The sequence below is a fragment of the Canis lupus genome, chromosome 7 (assembly GCF_003254725.2).
Source record: "Canis lupus dingo isolate Sandy chromosome 7, ASM325472v2, whole genome shotgun sequence".
Classification (NCBI taxonomy): Eukaryota; Metazoa; Chordata; class Mammalia; order Carnivora; family Canidae; genus Canis; species Canis lupus.
In genome coordinates, this window is record NC_064249.1 from 668482 (window position 1) to 682051 (window position 13570).

Genomic DNA, 13570 nt, shown 5'->3' on the forward strand with positions numbered 1-13570 from the left:
TTTCAAATTGGACCTGTGAATGTGAGCTTCAGGCCTCCATCATGGTTCCCAGCAGGAGTCCAAATGCTTCCACAATGAGCTGATTACAGAGAAAGCTGCAGCTTCAAGAGAATTAGCACCCAGCATGCTCTTTCAGAAGGAAAATTTAGCTGTTTTCAAAACATGTGATTTTTTTTTTCTTTCAGCTTATGTTTCTCTAGAGGGAGAAATTCTAAATGGCTTTAATTCTGTAAAGGCTTAAATGATATGTTTTATTTGATCAAGTCATTCCCCAGCTGAAAATACTTCAGTGGTATTCCATAGCTTTGAAAACAGAAGTTCAAGTTTCTTAGCATAGCACAACAAAAATCTACATGATTTGGTTCCTGCCTACCTCTCTAGCTCCACAATTTCTAAAGTATACCCAGTAGAATACCAGTCTTGGGTTTCTGTGAAAAAAAAAACAAAACAAAACTATTCGATGGACACAGAAATTTGGAAAATGCTGCAAATTCTAACTACCCCCTTCTCCATACCCAACTCCCCCCAACACCCCAGCCCGGAGAGGAAGGATCCTGAAAAGGCTTCTGAGTAATCCTGTTTACCTTTGCTTAACCCATTCTTTTACAAACTAATTTGGCCACAGACTGTCTGCCTTTTTTTTTTTTTATTAATTCATCTAAATCTGTTTCACAAAGACACCTTCAGAAATGCAACACTGGCCTTGCCATCTCCCAGCTTCAGGTATACTGAACTTGTTTTTTGAATTTCTTGGGTTCCCTCTAAAATACCATCCCCTCCTATTGCTACTTATAATTCACTTCTAGTTGTCTTCAAAATTCAACTCCAGTCACCTCCTCTGGCACACCTTCTCCGTCACCCTACTCAGCCTAATTTAGATTCCCCTCCTCCGTGCCCTCACAGCAATCTATACATATCTTTATCAGAGCACTTAACAACTGACTATATTATTTGATTTGCTTGTTTGCCTTCCCACAATAGATAAATTTAAGCTCTCAAGGGCAGGAAAGATGTTTTTCTTTAACCTTGTATCTTTAATAACTGTGCCTGGCACACAGCAGTCTCTCAATAAATGGATGCTTTATATATGTGGGTTCCCATTTAAATAGGATTCTATATACAAACAACACAGTTCCAAAATCTTTTATTCTAGGAACCGCTTCTGATTAATTTGCCATTTTTATACATGTGTCTATCTTCAGTACAACTGGTCACTTCTAATTATTGTTACCAAATTAAATAATAATTTGAGGTTTCTGTTTTGCATCCAAAAAATTCTATTACATAGTGATCTGCATGTAATACTTCTAAGCGTATCTAAGAAGCTGTATCTGCTAACTTTCTCTCACAGTGGTTCATTTCCTTCAGTGTTTATAAGGTTCTATGTGAGTTTGTCTTCGGTCAGCAACTGTTTTATAGAAATTCTTTGTACCCTGGGTTGTCAGTGTGTTTCTTCATGGTAGTTTTAAAGTGCTTGTGCCAATGGCCCCAGATTTCAAGACTGCAGACCTAGTTTCTTTGCTAAATTCTTGGCTGGGGGTGGGGGGGGGCACCTGGGTGGTACAGTGGGTTAAGAGCTCTTGTTTTAGGTTTGGGGCATGATCTCAGGCTCATGAGATCAAGCCCTGCACTGGGCTCTGCACTCCCCCTCTCCCTCACCACACTCTATCAATCAATCAATCTTTTAAGGAAGAAATTCTTGGTTTGGGATTTCCACACTATATGGGTAGTAAGAATTTCCCAGAAAAGATTTTTCTGTCCCTGCCCAGACCCTTGAATAGGTCCTATCCTATCCTTGACATTTCTTGGGGCCACAGACAAAGTACCCTTATCATGAATTAGGCAGCCTTTTGAGAACTCTAGCTTTATACAGGTTCTTGGTTACAGCCCCTAGCCTAGTCAGGTCCAAAGCCATGCTTCCCATAACCACACATGGCATTAAAATCTGAGCCTCCAGATGCTAAGATCTACTCTATAGGTCTTCAACCAACCCTGAGCCTCTCAAACTACTCTGGTCTTTGGATTCTTTTCAGTTTTGTCACCTAGCAGTTCCCTTTCACTTTTCTGAACTCAATTATACTTTCCTACATTTATAATGGGAGAGGGATCCTTATAAAATCTATCTACTATGTTCCTAGAACCTTTTCCTAAGTAAATTTTGAATCCATTCACTTTTCTCCATCTCTTTTACTATTATCTATGTGCAAGCTACTTGCTCTCTCTCATGCCTCTCTCTATTCCTGTCCATCTTTCCCTGTCCAATGCATATGGAATAATGTAACCAGAATAAAAGCCAGAATTTAAGAAAATGTGAGATCAAGTTATATTTTTATATATTTTCTATATGACCCAGCAATTCTACTCTGAGGTATATATCCAAGAGAAATAAAAACATATGCCCACACAAAAACTTGTACATGAATGTTTATAGTAACATTATTCAAAATAGCCAAAAGATGGAAAGAACCCATGTCCACCAACTTATGAATGGCAACCAAAATGCAGTATATCCACATTGCAATTTGTTTGAATAGTGTTGGAATTCCAACACTATTGGAATAGTGTTTGGCCATAAAAAAAAAAAAAAAAAGAATAAAATGCTGATACATGCCACAACAGGAATGAACCTTGAAACATTATTCTAAATGAAAGAAGTCAGTCACAAAAGACCACATATTGATTCTATTTATATGAAATGTCCAGAATAGGCAACACTATAAAAACAGGAAGTAGATCAGTGGTTGCTTCGGTCTAGGAAGTGGGTAGATGAGGTGGGAATAGGGGGGCAATGACTAAATGTATGGGATTTCTTTTTAAGATGATGAAAATGTTCTAAAATTGACCACGATAATCATTGCACATATCTGTGAATATGCCGAAAATGACTGAATTGTACACCTTAAATTATATGGTATATAAATTTTGTCTTTATAAAGATGTTAAAAAAAAAAAAGCTTCCAGTAACTCATCATGGTTCTTAACATATATATCCAAAATCTTTGTCCTCAGCCATAAGACTTTGTGTTATATAGCTCCTATTTATTCCCCAAGCCTCACCTTAGATTGCTCTTTCCCTAACTCTCTACATCAAAGTCACATCCTCTCTCAGATTCTCCAAAGGATCAAGCACCTTCCCACCTTAGTGGTATTCAATAGCCATATTTCTGCCAGGAATGCTTATCCCCTTCTCCTAGCTACTATTTGTCCTACACATTTTGAGCATCATACCCTTAGGATAACCTTACCCTGCAGGAGAAGGGAGGTCTTCTGTAGGTGGATACAACTCACACTACCTCTCCATAGTATATATTATAATTATTTAATATTTATCTTTCTTCACTACCATGTATGTTTCCCAAGGGCTGAGACTGTTTGCTTGTTCACCACTATATTACCTGGGTTCATCATAATACTTTGCAATGGCAAACACTCAATAAATATTTTGAAAAAAAAAAAAAAGAATGCTAGTGACTGAGTCCAACAAATGTTATGTAATGTCTTCTTATTTATCTTGTGCCATTACTGTATTTGTCTATTATCTAATAAATATCTAATATCTCCGTTTATTATTTTGTGCCGTCCTAAAAATGCGCTTATCTTGAAACACCACATTCATGTAATTCATCAATATATATATATATTTTGATATATATATATATATATTTTTTTTAAGATTTTATTTATTTATTCTTCATAGAGACACAGAGAGAGAGAGAGAGAGAGGCAGAGACACAGGCAGAGGGAGAAGCAGGCTCCACGCAGGGAGCCCTACGTGGGACTCGATCCAGGGTCTCCAGGATCACGCCCTGGGCTGCAGGCGGCGCTAAACCGCTGCGCCACCGGGGCTGCCAGATATATATATATATATTTTAAAGATTTTATTTATTTATTCATGAGAGACACAGAAAGAAAGAGAGGCAGAGACACAGGCAGAGGGAGAAGCAGGCTCAGGCTCCATGCAGGGAGCCTGATGTGGGACTCGATCCAGCGTCTCCAGGATCAGGCCATGGGCTGAAGGTGTGCTAAACCGCTGAGCCACACGGGCTGCCCAATTCATCGATATTTTAATTTAATTCTTTTATTATTATATTTGCTGCTTCTGGAGGAATTATGTCCCAGTGATAATATATGGTACACAGTACATAACAAATATTTGTGGCTTAAGTAAAACCTCTCAAGTAAAATTAGTATCTGTAGCAGGTGCCATCTTATTGTTCATAGGTCATAAAAATCCCAGAAGACAGTAACTGTTTCTCTAGGTTTCTCTAAATAATGGTATGTACACCTAAATATTTAATAATGCAGTTTGATAAAAAGCCTGATTTACCCCTCCTTTCAGGGGTCATGATCTTAGTGATGAATTTAACTCATTTTACTTGTGTCAGCCCAGAAGCATTTTTGAAATGGAGTTTTTTCTAGCTAATATTCAGAAAATATTACTTTCACATTTAGTCCTAGATGAAACTAATAATACCTAAATTACATCCAAGCTATTATATATATAAGCATTCAATATCCAAGATTGACTTATTAAAAATTTTCTTGGCTGGAAACCAGTGTAAAGATGATGCTCTGCAACCTATTACCCCAGAAAACTTTCTCCAATTTTTATATAAAGAAATGAAAAAAGAAAGGAAGGAATGAAAGAAGAGAAACACTATTTTTCAACTCACTTAACATTTCTCTTCTGCTTCTCAAAATTTTAGTTTTAGAACTACCATTATAATAAACAAACATCTAAAAAATTTAACTCATTGTACCTTGTGGATGATAAGACTTATTATACATATATACACACTCACAAATACAAAATCTCCTTCCTTTGGAGATTCAAAAGAAAATGAGGTCAAACTGAAATCTAAATTTTTATACGATTTCACTTCCTTTTCTAGTCTTAAAAAAGGAATAAATATGGCTTCAGTTTTTAAGTAGATCTGAAACAGCTACATGGAGTGCATTCTATTTTTTTACTTTTTCAAGTGGGAGGAAATGTCCCATTCTTCTTGGTCACATCTTCCAACATCTTCTAATATTGACAATCAAAAAGTTCTTCTTAGCTTCTCCCTTAAATCTCTCCTGTGCCAATTCATGACTGCTCTCTCATCATTTTCCTCTAAAGAAATTGTAAAATAACCGGTCACTATCCTTCTGCCATCATCCTACACTATTCAGTTCTTTTTCTGGTATTCTTAAATTAATTAAAATGATATCCTAGCTTTATTTCTCTGAGCCTTTTTCATGCTACGGCTTTTCCTTGCTGCCAGGGAAGTCTTCACAGACTCCTCAAAACAAAAGAAAAGATCTTTCTCTGTGCTTTAGGTTCTCTACCACAAAATGGGGAAACAGTGTCTGACCATGATTTCTTTTTTAAGACAAATAGAAAAAAGATATGCCTTGTATTCATAACAGAATAAGTATCTATGCTAAATAATCAGAAAAAATTAAGATCTCCGCCAAAAATCTCCCAGAAGCAAAATAGACAACCCAAACTGTAACATAAAGATCTACTTTCATAAATGTATTTGGGATTGGGGGAGAGACTTCACACCCATTTCTTTATCTCCTACCTCAAAGCAGAACCCTACAAAGGAAATCAGTACATAACATACCTCCTCCTGTCCCTGGCTTCCACAGAGGAGTCTGTTCCAGGAGTGGAGAGCAGAGTGGCAGTTGTAACCCCATTGGCAGTGTTAGGTGGAGGGCGATTAGTGATCACACAGAGTGGGGTGCTAGAAGAGACATTGTCTGCTGTTTTCTCTACTGTTGAGTCAGCCTGGGATTTGTAAGGAGTCCTGAAATAAAAAACACAAAAACAAAAAAACACAAGCAGAAAAAGGATGGTCAGGCATGCCACATAACAAAGCAGGAGCACACAAACACACACACACACACACACACATACACACACAGGGTTTGAGATAAGTACCTAGAGAAATCTTGCTCAGATTTTTTTTGTTGCTTGACTGGATTTTTAAATTCTGAGCTCTTAAATCTTAGAACAGTATGATTATACATTTAGTTTGATATCCTCTGCCCAAAGAGTTATATTTCATGAATTTTTTTTTGCTTGAGATTTAGAAAATTAAAAAAAAATAACTATGGCATAAGGAAGATAGTAACATATGCAAGAGTGCTTTAAATGATTCTTGAGTACCATCTGGTCTCCACACAGGCACACAGAGGCAGGGCCTCTCCACACACATGAAAACGACACTAAAGTCACTTACGATATTGGCCTCCACCTGCCCCTTAATTCTTGGCAGTGAGAGTCTTTGTGGTAGTCCTCAGCCTAGATTAGATGACCATCTTCTTGGATTCCAGAGATATTTGATAAATATAACCTCAGTATGCTTAGTTTTCCCTTACCTAGCTCAGCAACTGCTCTCTTTCCACTTAACCAAATGCCTGATTGTCTGTAATCTTAAGTGCATACATGAGCAACAGAAACAAAAACTAGTAAGATTCTATATGTAACCTTAACTGCAGACTTTCCAACAGCAAGCTGTATAATTAAACTCATTTACATGAAAACAAGATCTTTGTTTCTTAACAAAGAGTTGAGAGCAACCATTGGCTCTCCACCCAAAAAGCTATCATTTGTGATGTCACAGCTTGTTGCTGGGGTAACAGAGATCCAAAATTGATATTCACAGAGATGAGAAAAGCAATGAAAATAAGGAATTTTAAAAATCTGGCTTTTTTTCCCCCACTTACTCACAATTACCAAAAATGCTTATAAGTAGCTATAAACTCATTTTCAAATAATCACATCATTAGAATAAACTTGAAAGCAATAATTAGATTGTAAAAATCTAAATATGGCACCTAGATGCAAATATAAAAATAGAACAGTTTTGAACTGGTATCTAAAAAACACAAGCCACTTCTCCAGAAACAATTAATGACTCAGAAAAAAGGTGAAACTAAATTCCTCAGACTTACAAGATGTATGAGTCTATAGGATATACTAATAAAAGTAGCCAGAAACAAAGCTATAAAAAAATTACACTTATCAAAACCTTACCAGACATTCTTTTAGGTTAATAACATGTTTTGTTCTTTCTGCGATTTTTTTCTCCTGTGGAAATGCCAAGGATTTTATTTTATTGAATTACAGAATAGGACTTATACTATTATTTTGAAATGTGGTAAAATGGGAATAATGATACCTTAAAAGTCAAGGGTCTTATGATGATTAAATAAAATAATGTATGTAGAACACTTAGTATAGAGCTCAGAGTAAAATACAAGCTCAGTGGAAAACTAACAGTGAAATAGAAGCTCTGACATGGACAAATCTAGGTTCAAATCCTGCCTCAGTACCTTACTAGATGTGTGATCTTGTGCAGATGATTAAGTTTTGGGTCTCAGTTTCCACACCTATAAAATAAGAACAATATATGTGTGCCTGAGATATGCCTAACCCATATTCATTTTCCTTTTCTTCCTAACAGAATCCATCAATTATTGAGGGCAGCATTGCACCTACTTAAAAATCCACATTTTCCAAAGTCTCCCTGGCTGCTAGAGGTAGCCAGGGAGACATGAGCAGAAAATTAGCACTTTGGGGAAAAACCTCAGTTCAGAAGCATACCCTCTTGGTGCGTTTCCCCCTTTCTTCCTTCTTCCTGCCTAGAATCAGTCATGACAGCTAGAGCTTCAGAGGCAACCCATGGAAATGGAAGCATGATCTAAGAACTGTGAAACAGAAAGACAGAAGGATATAGGATCCTTTGATGACTCTGAAGCTGTGGTGCCAACCCTGCAAATTTCTGGACTTTAAGTGAGAGAAAAAAATAAAGCTTTATCATATGTAAGCCTCAGTTATTAGGACTTACTGGTACATGTGAATAAACCAATTGCTCATGTAATTTTTATAAGTACCGAAGCCAATGCTCGGCACACGATAGGGTTCAACAAATGGTAGCCATTACTATTTTTCCCTGGTCTCAACTCTTAATAGTTAAGCAATTAACCTCTCTGCATTTCAGTTTCTTCATCTATGGGTATAATATTTACTACACCTATGCAGATGAACTATTATAAGGACCTAATTAATAAATGTCAACATAATTGTACAGTATTATTATTAATAATCCATCTTGAGCCTATCCCTCCCAGCCAAACAAATAATCACCACTTATTTTAAGGAAAGAAATATAATAAATGGACAAAAACCAATCAAGCAACACCACCAGAGTGTTCTTGCAGCAACACTATCATCACTAATGTTTTTCATTTTCTTTGTGTCAGTTCTAGAAACACTACCTCAAAAAAGAGTCCCTTTGCCATACCCCAAAGTAAAAAGGTCTCTGGCCATACACATAAAGGATTGAAAGCCATAGTCAAAACCACAGCTGAAGTCCTGGTGCACTTTCACGATGAAGTCTTTCCCATGCTACCCTTTAGAAGGACTAGACACTACTGCCCTAGGAACAACACAAATCTAGACAAATTTAGACAAACACACATCTCTTCCTTCTTACAGTGTTTCCAGCAAAAACTGAGCTGAGAATTTTCAGAAGGCTATAGGAAGCTTATGGAACAAGAGTTAGCTTATCATCTGTTTTGGGTTTATATGCTGTCCGAAAAAAAGAGTAAGTAGAAGAGACTCCTACTCACGATGACTAGAAAATCAATGTAAGTGAAGTAATGTGGATATTTTTAATATGTGCTTTCCCATAATAGGATGACCCTTACAAAGTAATTCCACAAAAGCAGTCACTTTAAGTCGAAGCCTAACACCAAGTACAAAGACACATACCCTATGATTATTCAATGAGCAACTGCTGAGTGCCTAATACAAGTCCAAACAAAACATCCTTGTTAAATCATGGACATTTTCACACGAATTCAAACTTGTTCCACAGTGACAAAGTCTCTTTGGTTTGAATCTCTTATGTGTATCCAGAGGCATGAGTTTTGATGACTGTAACTCAAATGGCCCCAAGAAGCCTTACCTGCCATGGTGTACAGATGCAGCAGTGTTTGCACTGATTGGTGTAGGGCAAGAGGCAGGTTGCCACCTGCTGCCCCGAGAGGTAGATGAACCAATGGTAATGGGTGAGGTAGCAGGAGATGAATTGCGATTGGCTGAAATGTAGGGACTTGTGGGGTCACTACTTCTACCAAATGAGGCACTGCAAAACAGCACACAGTCACTTTCTTCAGGACATGCTGCTCACCCACCATGCCCCAGCACCACCTTCCCCCCAGATTGTGCATTTGAAAGGAATGTAGACCAAAGAGAGGATATGGCAATTGGGAAGTGGAGTGAATGATCAATTCCAGCTATAGCTGGGTCACTGGCAGCAAGCAGGCATCTGTCAATCATCCAAAAGAGTGAAGGAAGCTTGAGGAGAGATGATATGCAATAAGAGAAAGCAGAAGAGCAGTATATAGGAATAGAATAGGGGCTGAGAAACATTTAGCAAATAGAATAATTTTATTAGAAAAAGTAATTCCCAACAAACCCCAAGGCAAAAAAATCATGCAACCCCAAATGTCTACCTGATATAGAAGTAGCACTGCAGAAGCTAAAGTAAGACCAAGAATTTGTAGAGGTTTTGGAGTAGAAATTTAAAATTAAAGAATGGAGAATAAAAAAGCTCTGTGGGGAAAAAAAATGTCTCTGAGGACAGTGGTTATTAAGCCTAAAACAAACGTGTCTTTGGGAGGATTCAAAGTTTTAAGTACAGGAAATAACATTGCATGGGCAACAGAAGGCAACTTTCCTTTGCTTCAAAGGAAGATAAGAATGAACCATCTCAATTAAAGCAAAACATTACTTGGGTTAGAATTTTTAAAAAACCGTCTTGACTGTTATGGTAATGAGACACTAGTGGGGGTGACCAACACAAGCTGTGAAGGCTTACTTGGTAAAGATGCACTTTACTGGGACACAAGAAGGGAATTTCTGCCTAAGGACAAGAGATGAACTAGAAAATGGAAAGTATGTTGAGGCCTGGAAGAGTCCAAGAGGGCCAAATGTCTTCTTGCACTTTCTTTTTAAAATAGCGATAGCATATGATTCTTCCCTTTTGAAAAGATCGTAAAACGAGATTTTGTGTAGTCAAAAAAATGCTTTAAGGGTAATGAAGATTTGGAAATCCAAAGCATGAATCAAGCTGTGGATCTTCTTTCAAAAAGCACTCATATAATTAAGCATGTTTTCTACCCTAACTAGAGGCAGTCCCTTTCTCCTCTGTTTACCATAATTATGCCAACTATACCTATCTAACCAGATGCTACTCACTCTACCCCTCTGTTAATGATTTCGATCACGAAAAAGAACAACCCCATCACAATGTAACGACATGCTTGGAAATGAAATGCAGCTTTCTCTTTCCTAGATCTAGAGTGTTATTTTCTTAGAACAATTTTCCTGGTCTTGGATACAACCGTAAGGAGTAATGATGTATTTAGATAGACTAAGGGGATCCCTGGGTGGCGCAGAGGTTTGGCGCCTGCCTTTGGCCCAGGGCGCGATCCTGGAGACCCGGGATCAAATCCCACATCGGGCTCCCAGTGTATGGAGCCTGCTTCTCCCTCTGCCTCTCTCTCTCTCTCTGTGACTATCATAAAGAAATAAAAATTAAAAAAAAAAAAAAGTTTAGATAGACTAAGATCTTAGTCTTGAAGACAAATAAGTGATTGCTTCATTGAGCCAAAAACACTGAGTTTATATACATAACGAAGCTTCAGTGAGATCACTGAACCGTATCTGCAGAACTGAAGACCATTAAAAGGCAACAGTGGCTGTTTGTTTTATAGCTTACTAATTTTATTAATTCACATGTTCTGATATTAACTAGTTGACAAGATTCTTCCAATCAAGTGGAAATAGGTTTTGAACCCAAACATATAGTCTATAGCAAAAGGCTGTTACTTGAGCAGCCAATCCATCGTCTATAAAACCTAATGATGAAGCCCATGACACGAAGAGGCAGTTGGAGGGGTTGAGTAAATGAAAGTGAAGAAAGAATTCAAAGTAAGCAATGAGAATCAGACTCTTCCATATCAGCAGCAAAGTTCAAATTAAAATACTCATTAAGTACGTCTTATAGTATAATGGCTCTGGCAAAGGTGCTTTGCTTGCTGGCTGGTACATGGCAAAGAAAATAATTGCAGAAAAGAGAACATAGATGAGAAAAGGGGAAGAAAACCCATGTACCTTCTCTGCACCAAACTTGCGAGTTTCACATCTTGATGGATCTGAGGGCCATTAAAGTCATAAAAAAAAAAAACAACTCAAGTCCCTAAATTAACAGGCTTCAATATGAAACTTCTTTAATGCAAAACAAAACTGTCCCCATTATCCACCCACCTCACCACCCTATAGGGTCCCTCCCTTCCCCCCCATAAAAATGTAACTTGAGATGAGAACTTCTCTAGTTTTAGAAAAATGAAAGCTAGCTACTGGACAAAGGTGATTTAAATTCAGTCCTGCTCAGGGATTACTAGAAGTCACTTCCAGTCGAAGATTAGGACTGAGAGGAGAGAGTATAAATTCATGGTGAGAATTTGGAATCAGCTTACTTTAATTCAGTCAGGAAAATAAAGTTAATTTATAATTAGTCGAGATGTTACTCCCAAGAAATCTGAAAGTAATTCATTTTTTGATTTGTTTTTGTGGTGCTAATTGGATATAAAACAGCATGCAATTATTACCCATACACCCATGGCCAGAGTGAAGAAATATCATCTCCCACCCCTTGGAACCTGGTACCTTTTCAAGTAGGTTGATACATAGGTAGAAGGAGCAACTGACTGTGGAGTTTCATTTCCCTTCGCTTCATCCCTCCACAGCTGCCGTGTATATGAACCACTCCTCACTAGATTCACAGCTGATTCTCTGCAGAGGCATGGAAAAAAAACAAAACAAAGCACTGATTCCTACCACCAGTTTTGTTCATGATACAATGCAAACTGGGAGAAGGGTCGGAGAGGGAAACTGTAATACGGCTAAAGAAACAGACACACTTTTCAAGGGATGCTTGGGTTTTTTCCTGTATACACAAAGGACAGGTCAAGTATTACTACTGTCTGCTTTCTTTTATCAACTTCAAAGCCAACTAATTTCAATAGGTACCAAACCCTTATGTCAAAGGTCTCCAATTCTTTTGTAACTTTTTTGTTTCTCCTTTAAAGGGCTTTATAAAGCCAATAGGTAGCTCATATGGAAGCAGAGAAGAGGACGATGGGGAAGATGAGGAAGTCTGTAACAAGGGAAAGAGGTAACTACTGCAGGAAAGGAAGAGAGAATAACCTGCTGGAAGCCATCCAGAAAGGGCTGTAGTAGGATTTCTAATCCACAATTGTTCCCTCAGGGCCTTTGCTGCCAAAGCTGTGGCTCTCCAGAGCAGTCCTTCTCAAACTTCAAATCACCTAGGGAATTTTGTTAAAATGCAGATTCTAATCCAGCAGGACTGAGGTGGGGCCTGAGGTTCTGCATTTCTAACATACTTCTAGGTGATTTCAATGCTGCTGGCTGGGAAGACCACACCTTGAACAGCAAGGTTCTAGATCAGGTTCTGCTCCGAGATGCAGCAAGCAGTACCTCGAAATCCTCACATTCATTTTAACTGATGGAGAAGACTTGAAATTTTATCTACTTACAAATTAGAAATTGATCAATAATTAAATAATAATATTTTTAGTGTTTACCATGGAACAGGTCATGTGCTAAACACTAGGGGTCCCTGAGAAACCAGCAAGACATAGACCCTACCTTTACAGAGTCTGCTGGCGTAGTAAAAACAAATTCGCCCTTAGAAGGGTCAGGGAAGGCTTCCTAAAGACAGTGATTCCCAAGCTGAAGTGAGAGCCTAAAGGGCAAAGCACTGGCAAAGCAAGAGTGCAAGGGCTGGGAGGAGTTCTAAGAAGAAGGCATAAACAATTCATAATGTGCTCAGGGCACCTGCGGAAAGATGGCAGCAGAGTGATGGCCAAGGCATCACTATGCCTAGGAAAGTTCAAGAGGACCATCTTTTGGCCTGTATTAGGATTACCTGTTCTCCTTTTCTTCAACGTCACTTGTGCTGCTGAGCCTCCGGGGTGCTAGTGAACTAAAATAGCTTTTGTTTTCTCTCTCCTGTAAAATCAAAACAAGTAAAGCACAGAGAAGGTACAACACTGTCACAGTGTAACATTCTGGGTAAAAACGCAGAGCTCAATACACCTATATAATCTTATTTCTAGATCCAGTAACAATTGCGGTTTGAGTAGTATTACAAAAGGCTGGTTTTCAAAGACTAATTCCTGCCTTTCCTCCATTAAAAACCAATATGTAGGGAAACAATTCTCATGGGAAAAGCCAGGATGATCCAAAAAAAAGGAAAACAGCAGCACAAATTACACAAATCAGCAACCTTGCCAAAAGAGATGGAGCCTTTGAAAAGCCACAAACAGAAAGCTCCACTCTAAAGTTCTTTAAAAAAAAAAAAAAAAGATTTTATTTAATCATTCATAAGAGACAGAGACGGGGGTGGGGTGGGGGCAGAGACACAGGCAGAGGGAGAAACAGGCTCCACCCAGGGAGCCTGATGCTGGACTTGATCCCGGGACTCCA

The 13570-nt window shown here is 38.2% G+C and overlaps 1 protein-coding gene across 16 annotated transcripts in view; it reads right to left on the reverse strand.

Annotated features, from left to right (window-relative positions):
- PPP1R12B (protein phosphatase 1 regulatory subunit 12B) overlaps positions 1 to 13570 on the reverse strand; it is a 204676-nt gene that overhangs the window by 114981 nt on the left and 76125 nt on the right. For 10 of the 16 annotated variants that reach the window (XM_049111988.1, XM_049111990.1, XM_049111987.1 and 7 more), the window contains 4 exons: positions 13011 to 13093; positions 11729 to 11854; positions 8961 to 9140; positions 5610 to 5792 (listed from right to left, as the gene is read on the reverse strand). In XM_049111988.1, the coding sequence (XP_048967945.1) occupies positions 5610 to 5792; positions 8961 to 9140; positions 11729 to 11854; positions 13011 to 13093 (572 nt within the window). Of the gene's footprint in view, positions 1 to 5609; positions 5793 to 8960; positions 9141 to 11173; positions 11215 to 11728; positions 11855 to 13010; positions 13094 to 13570 lie in introns of those variants that run through there. The other 6 variants (XM_049111991.1, XM_025458518.3, XM_025458519.3 and 3 more) reach the window with 4 other exon arrangements.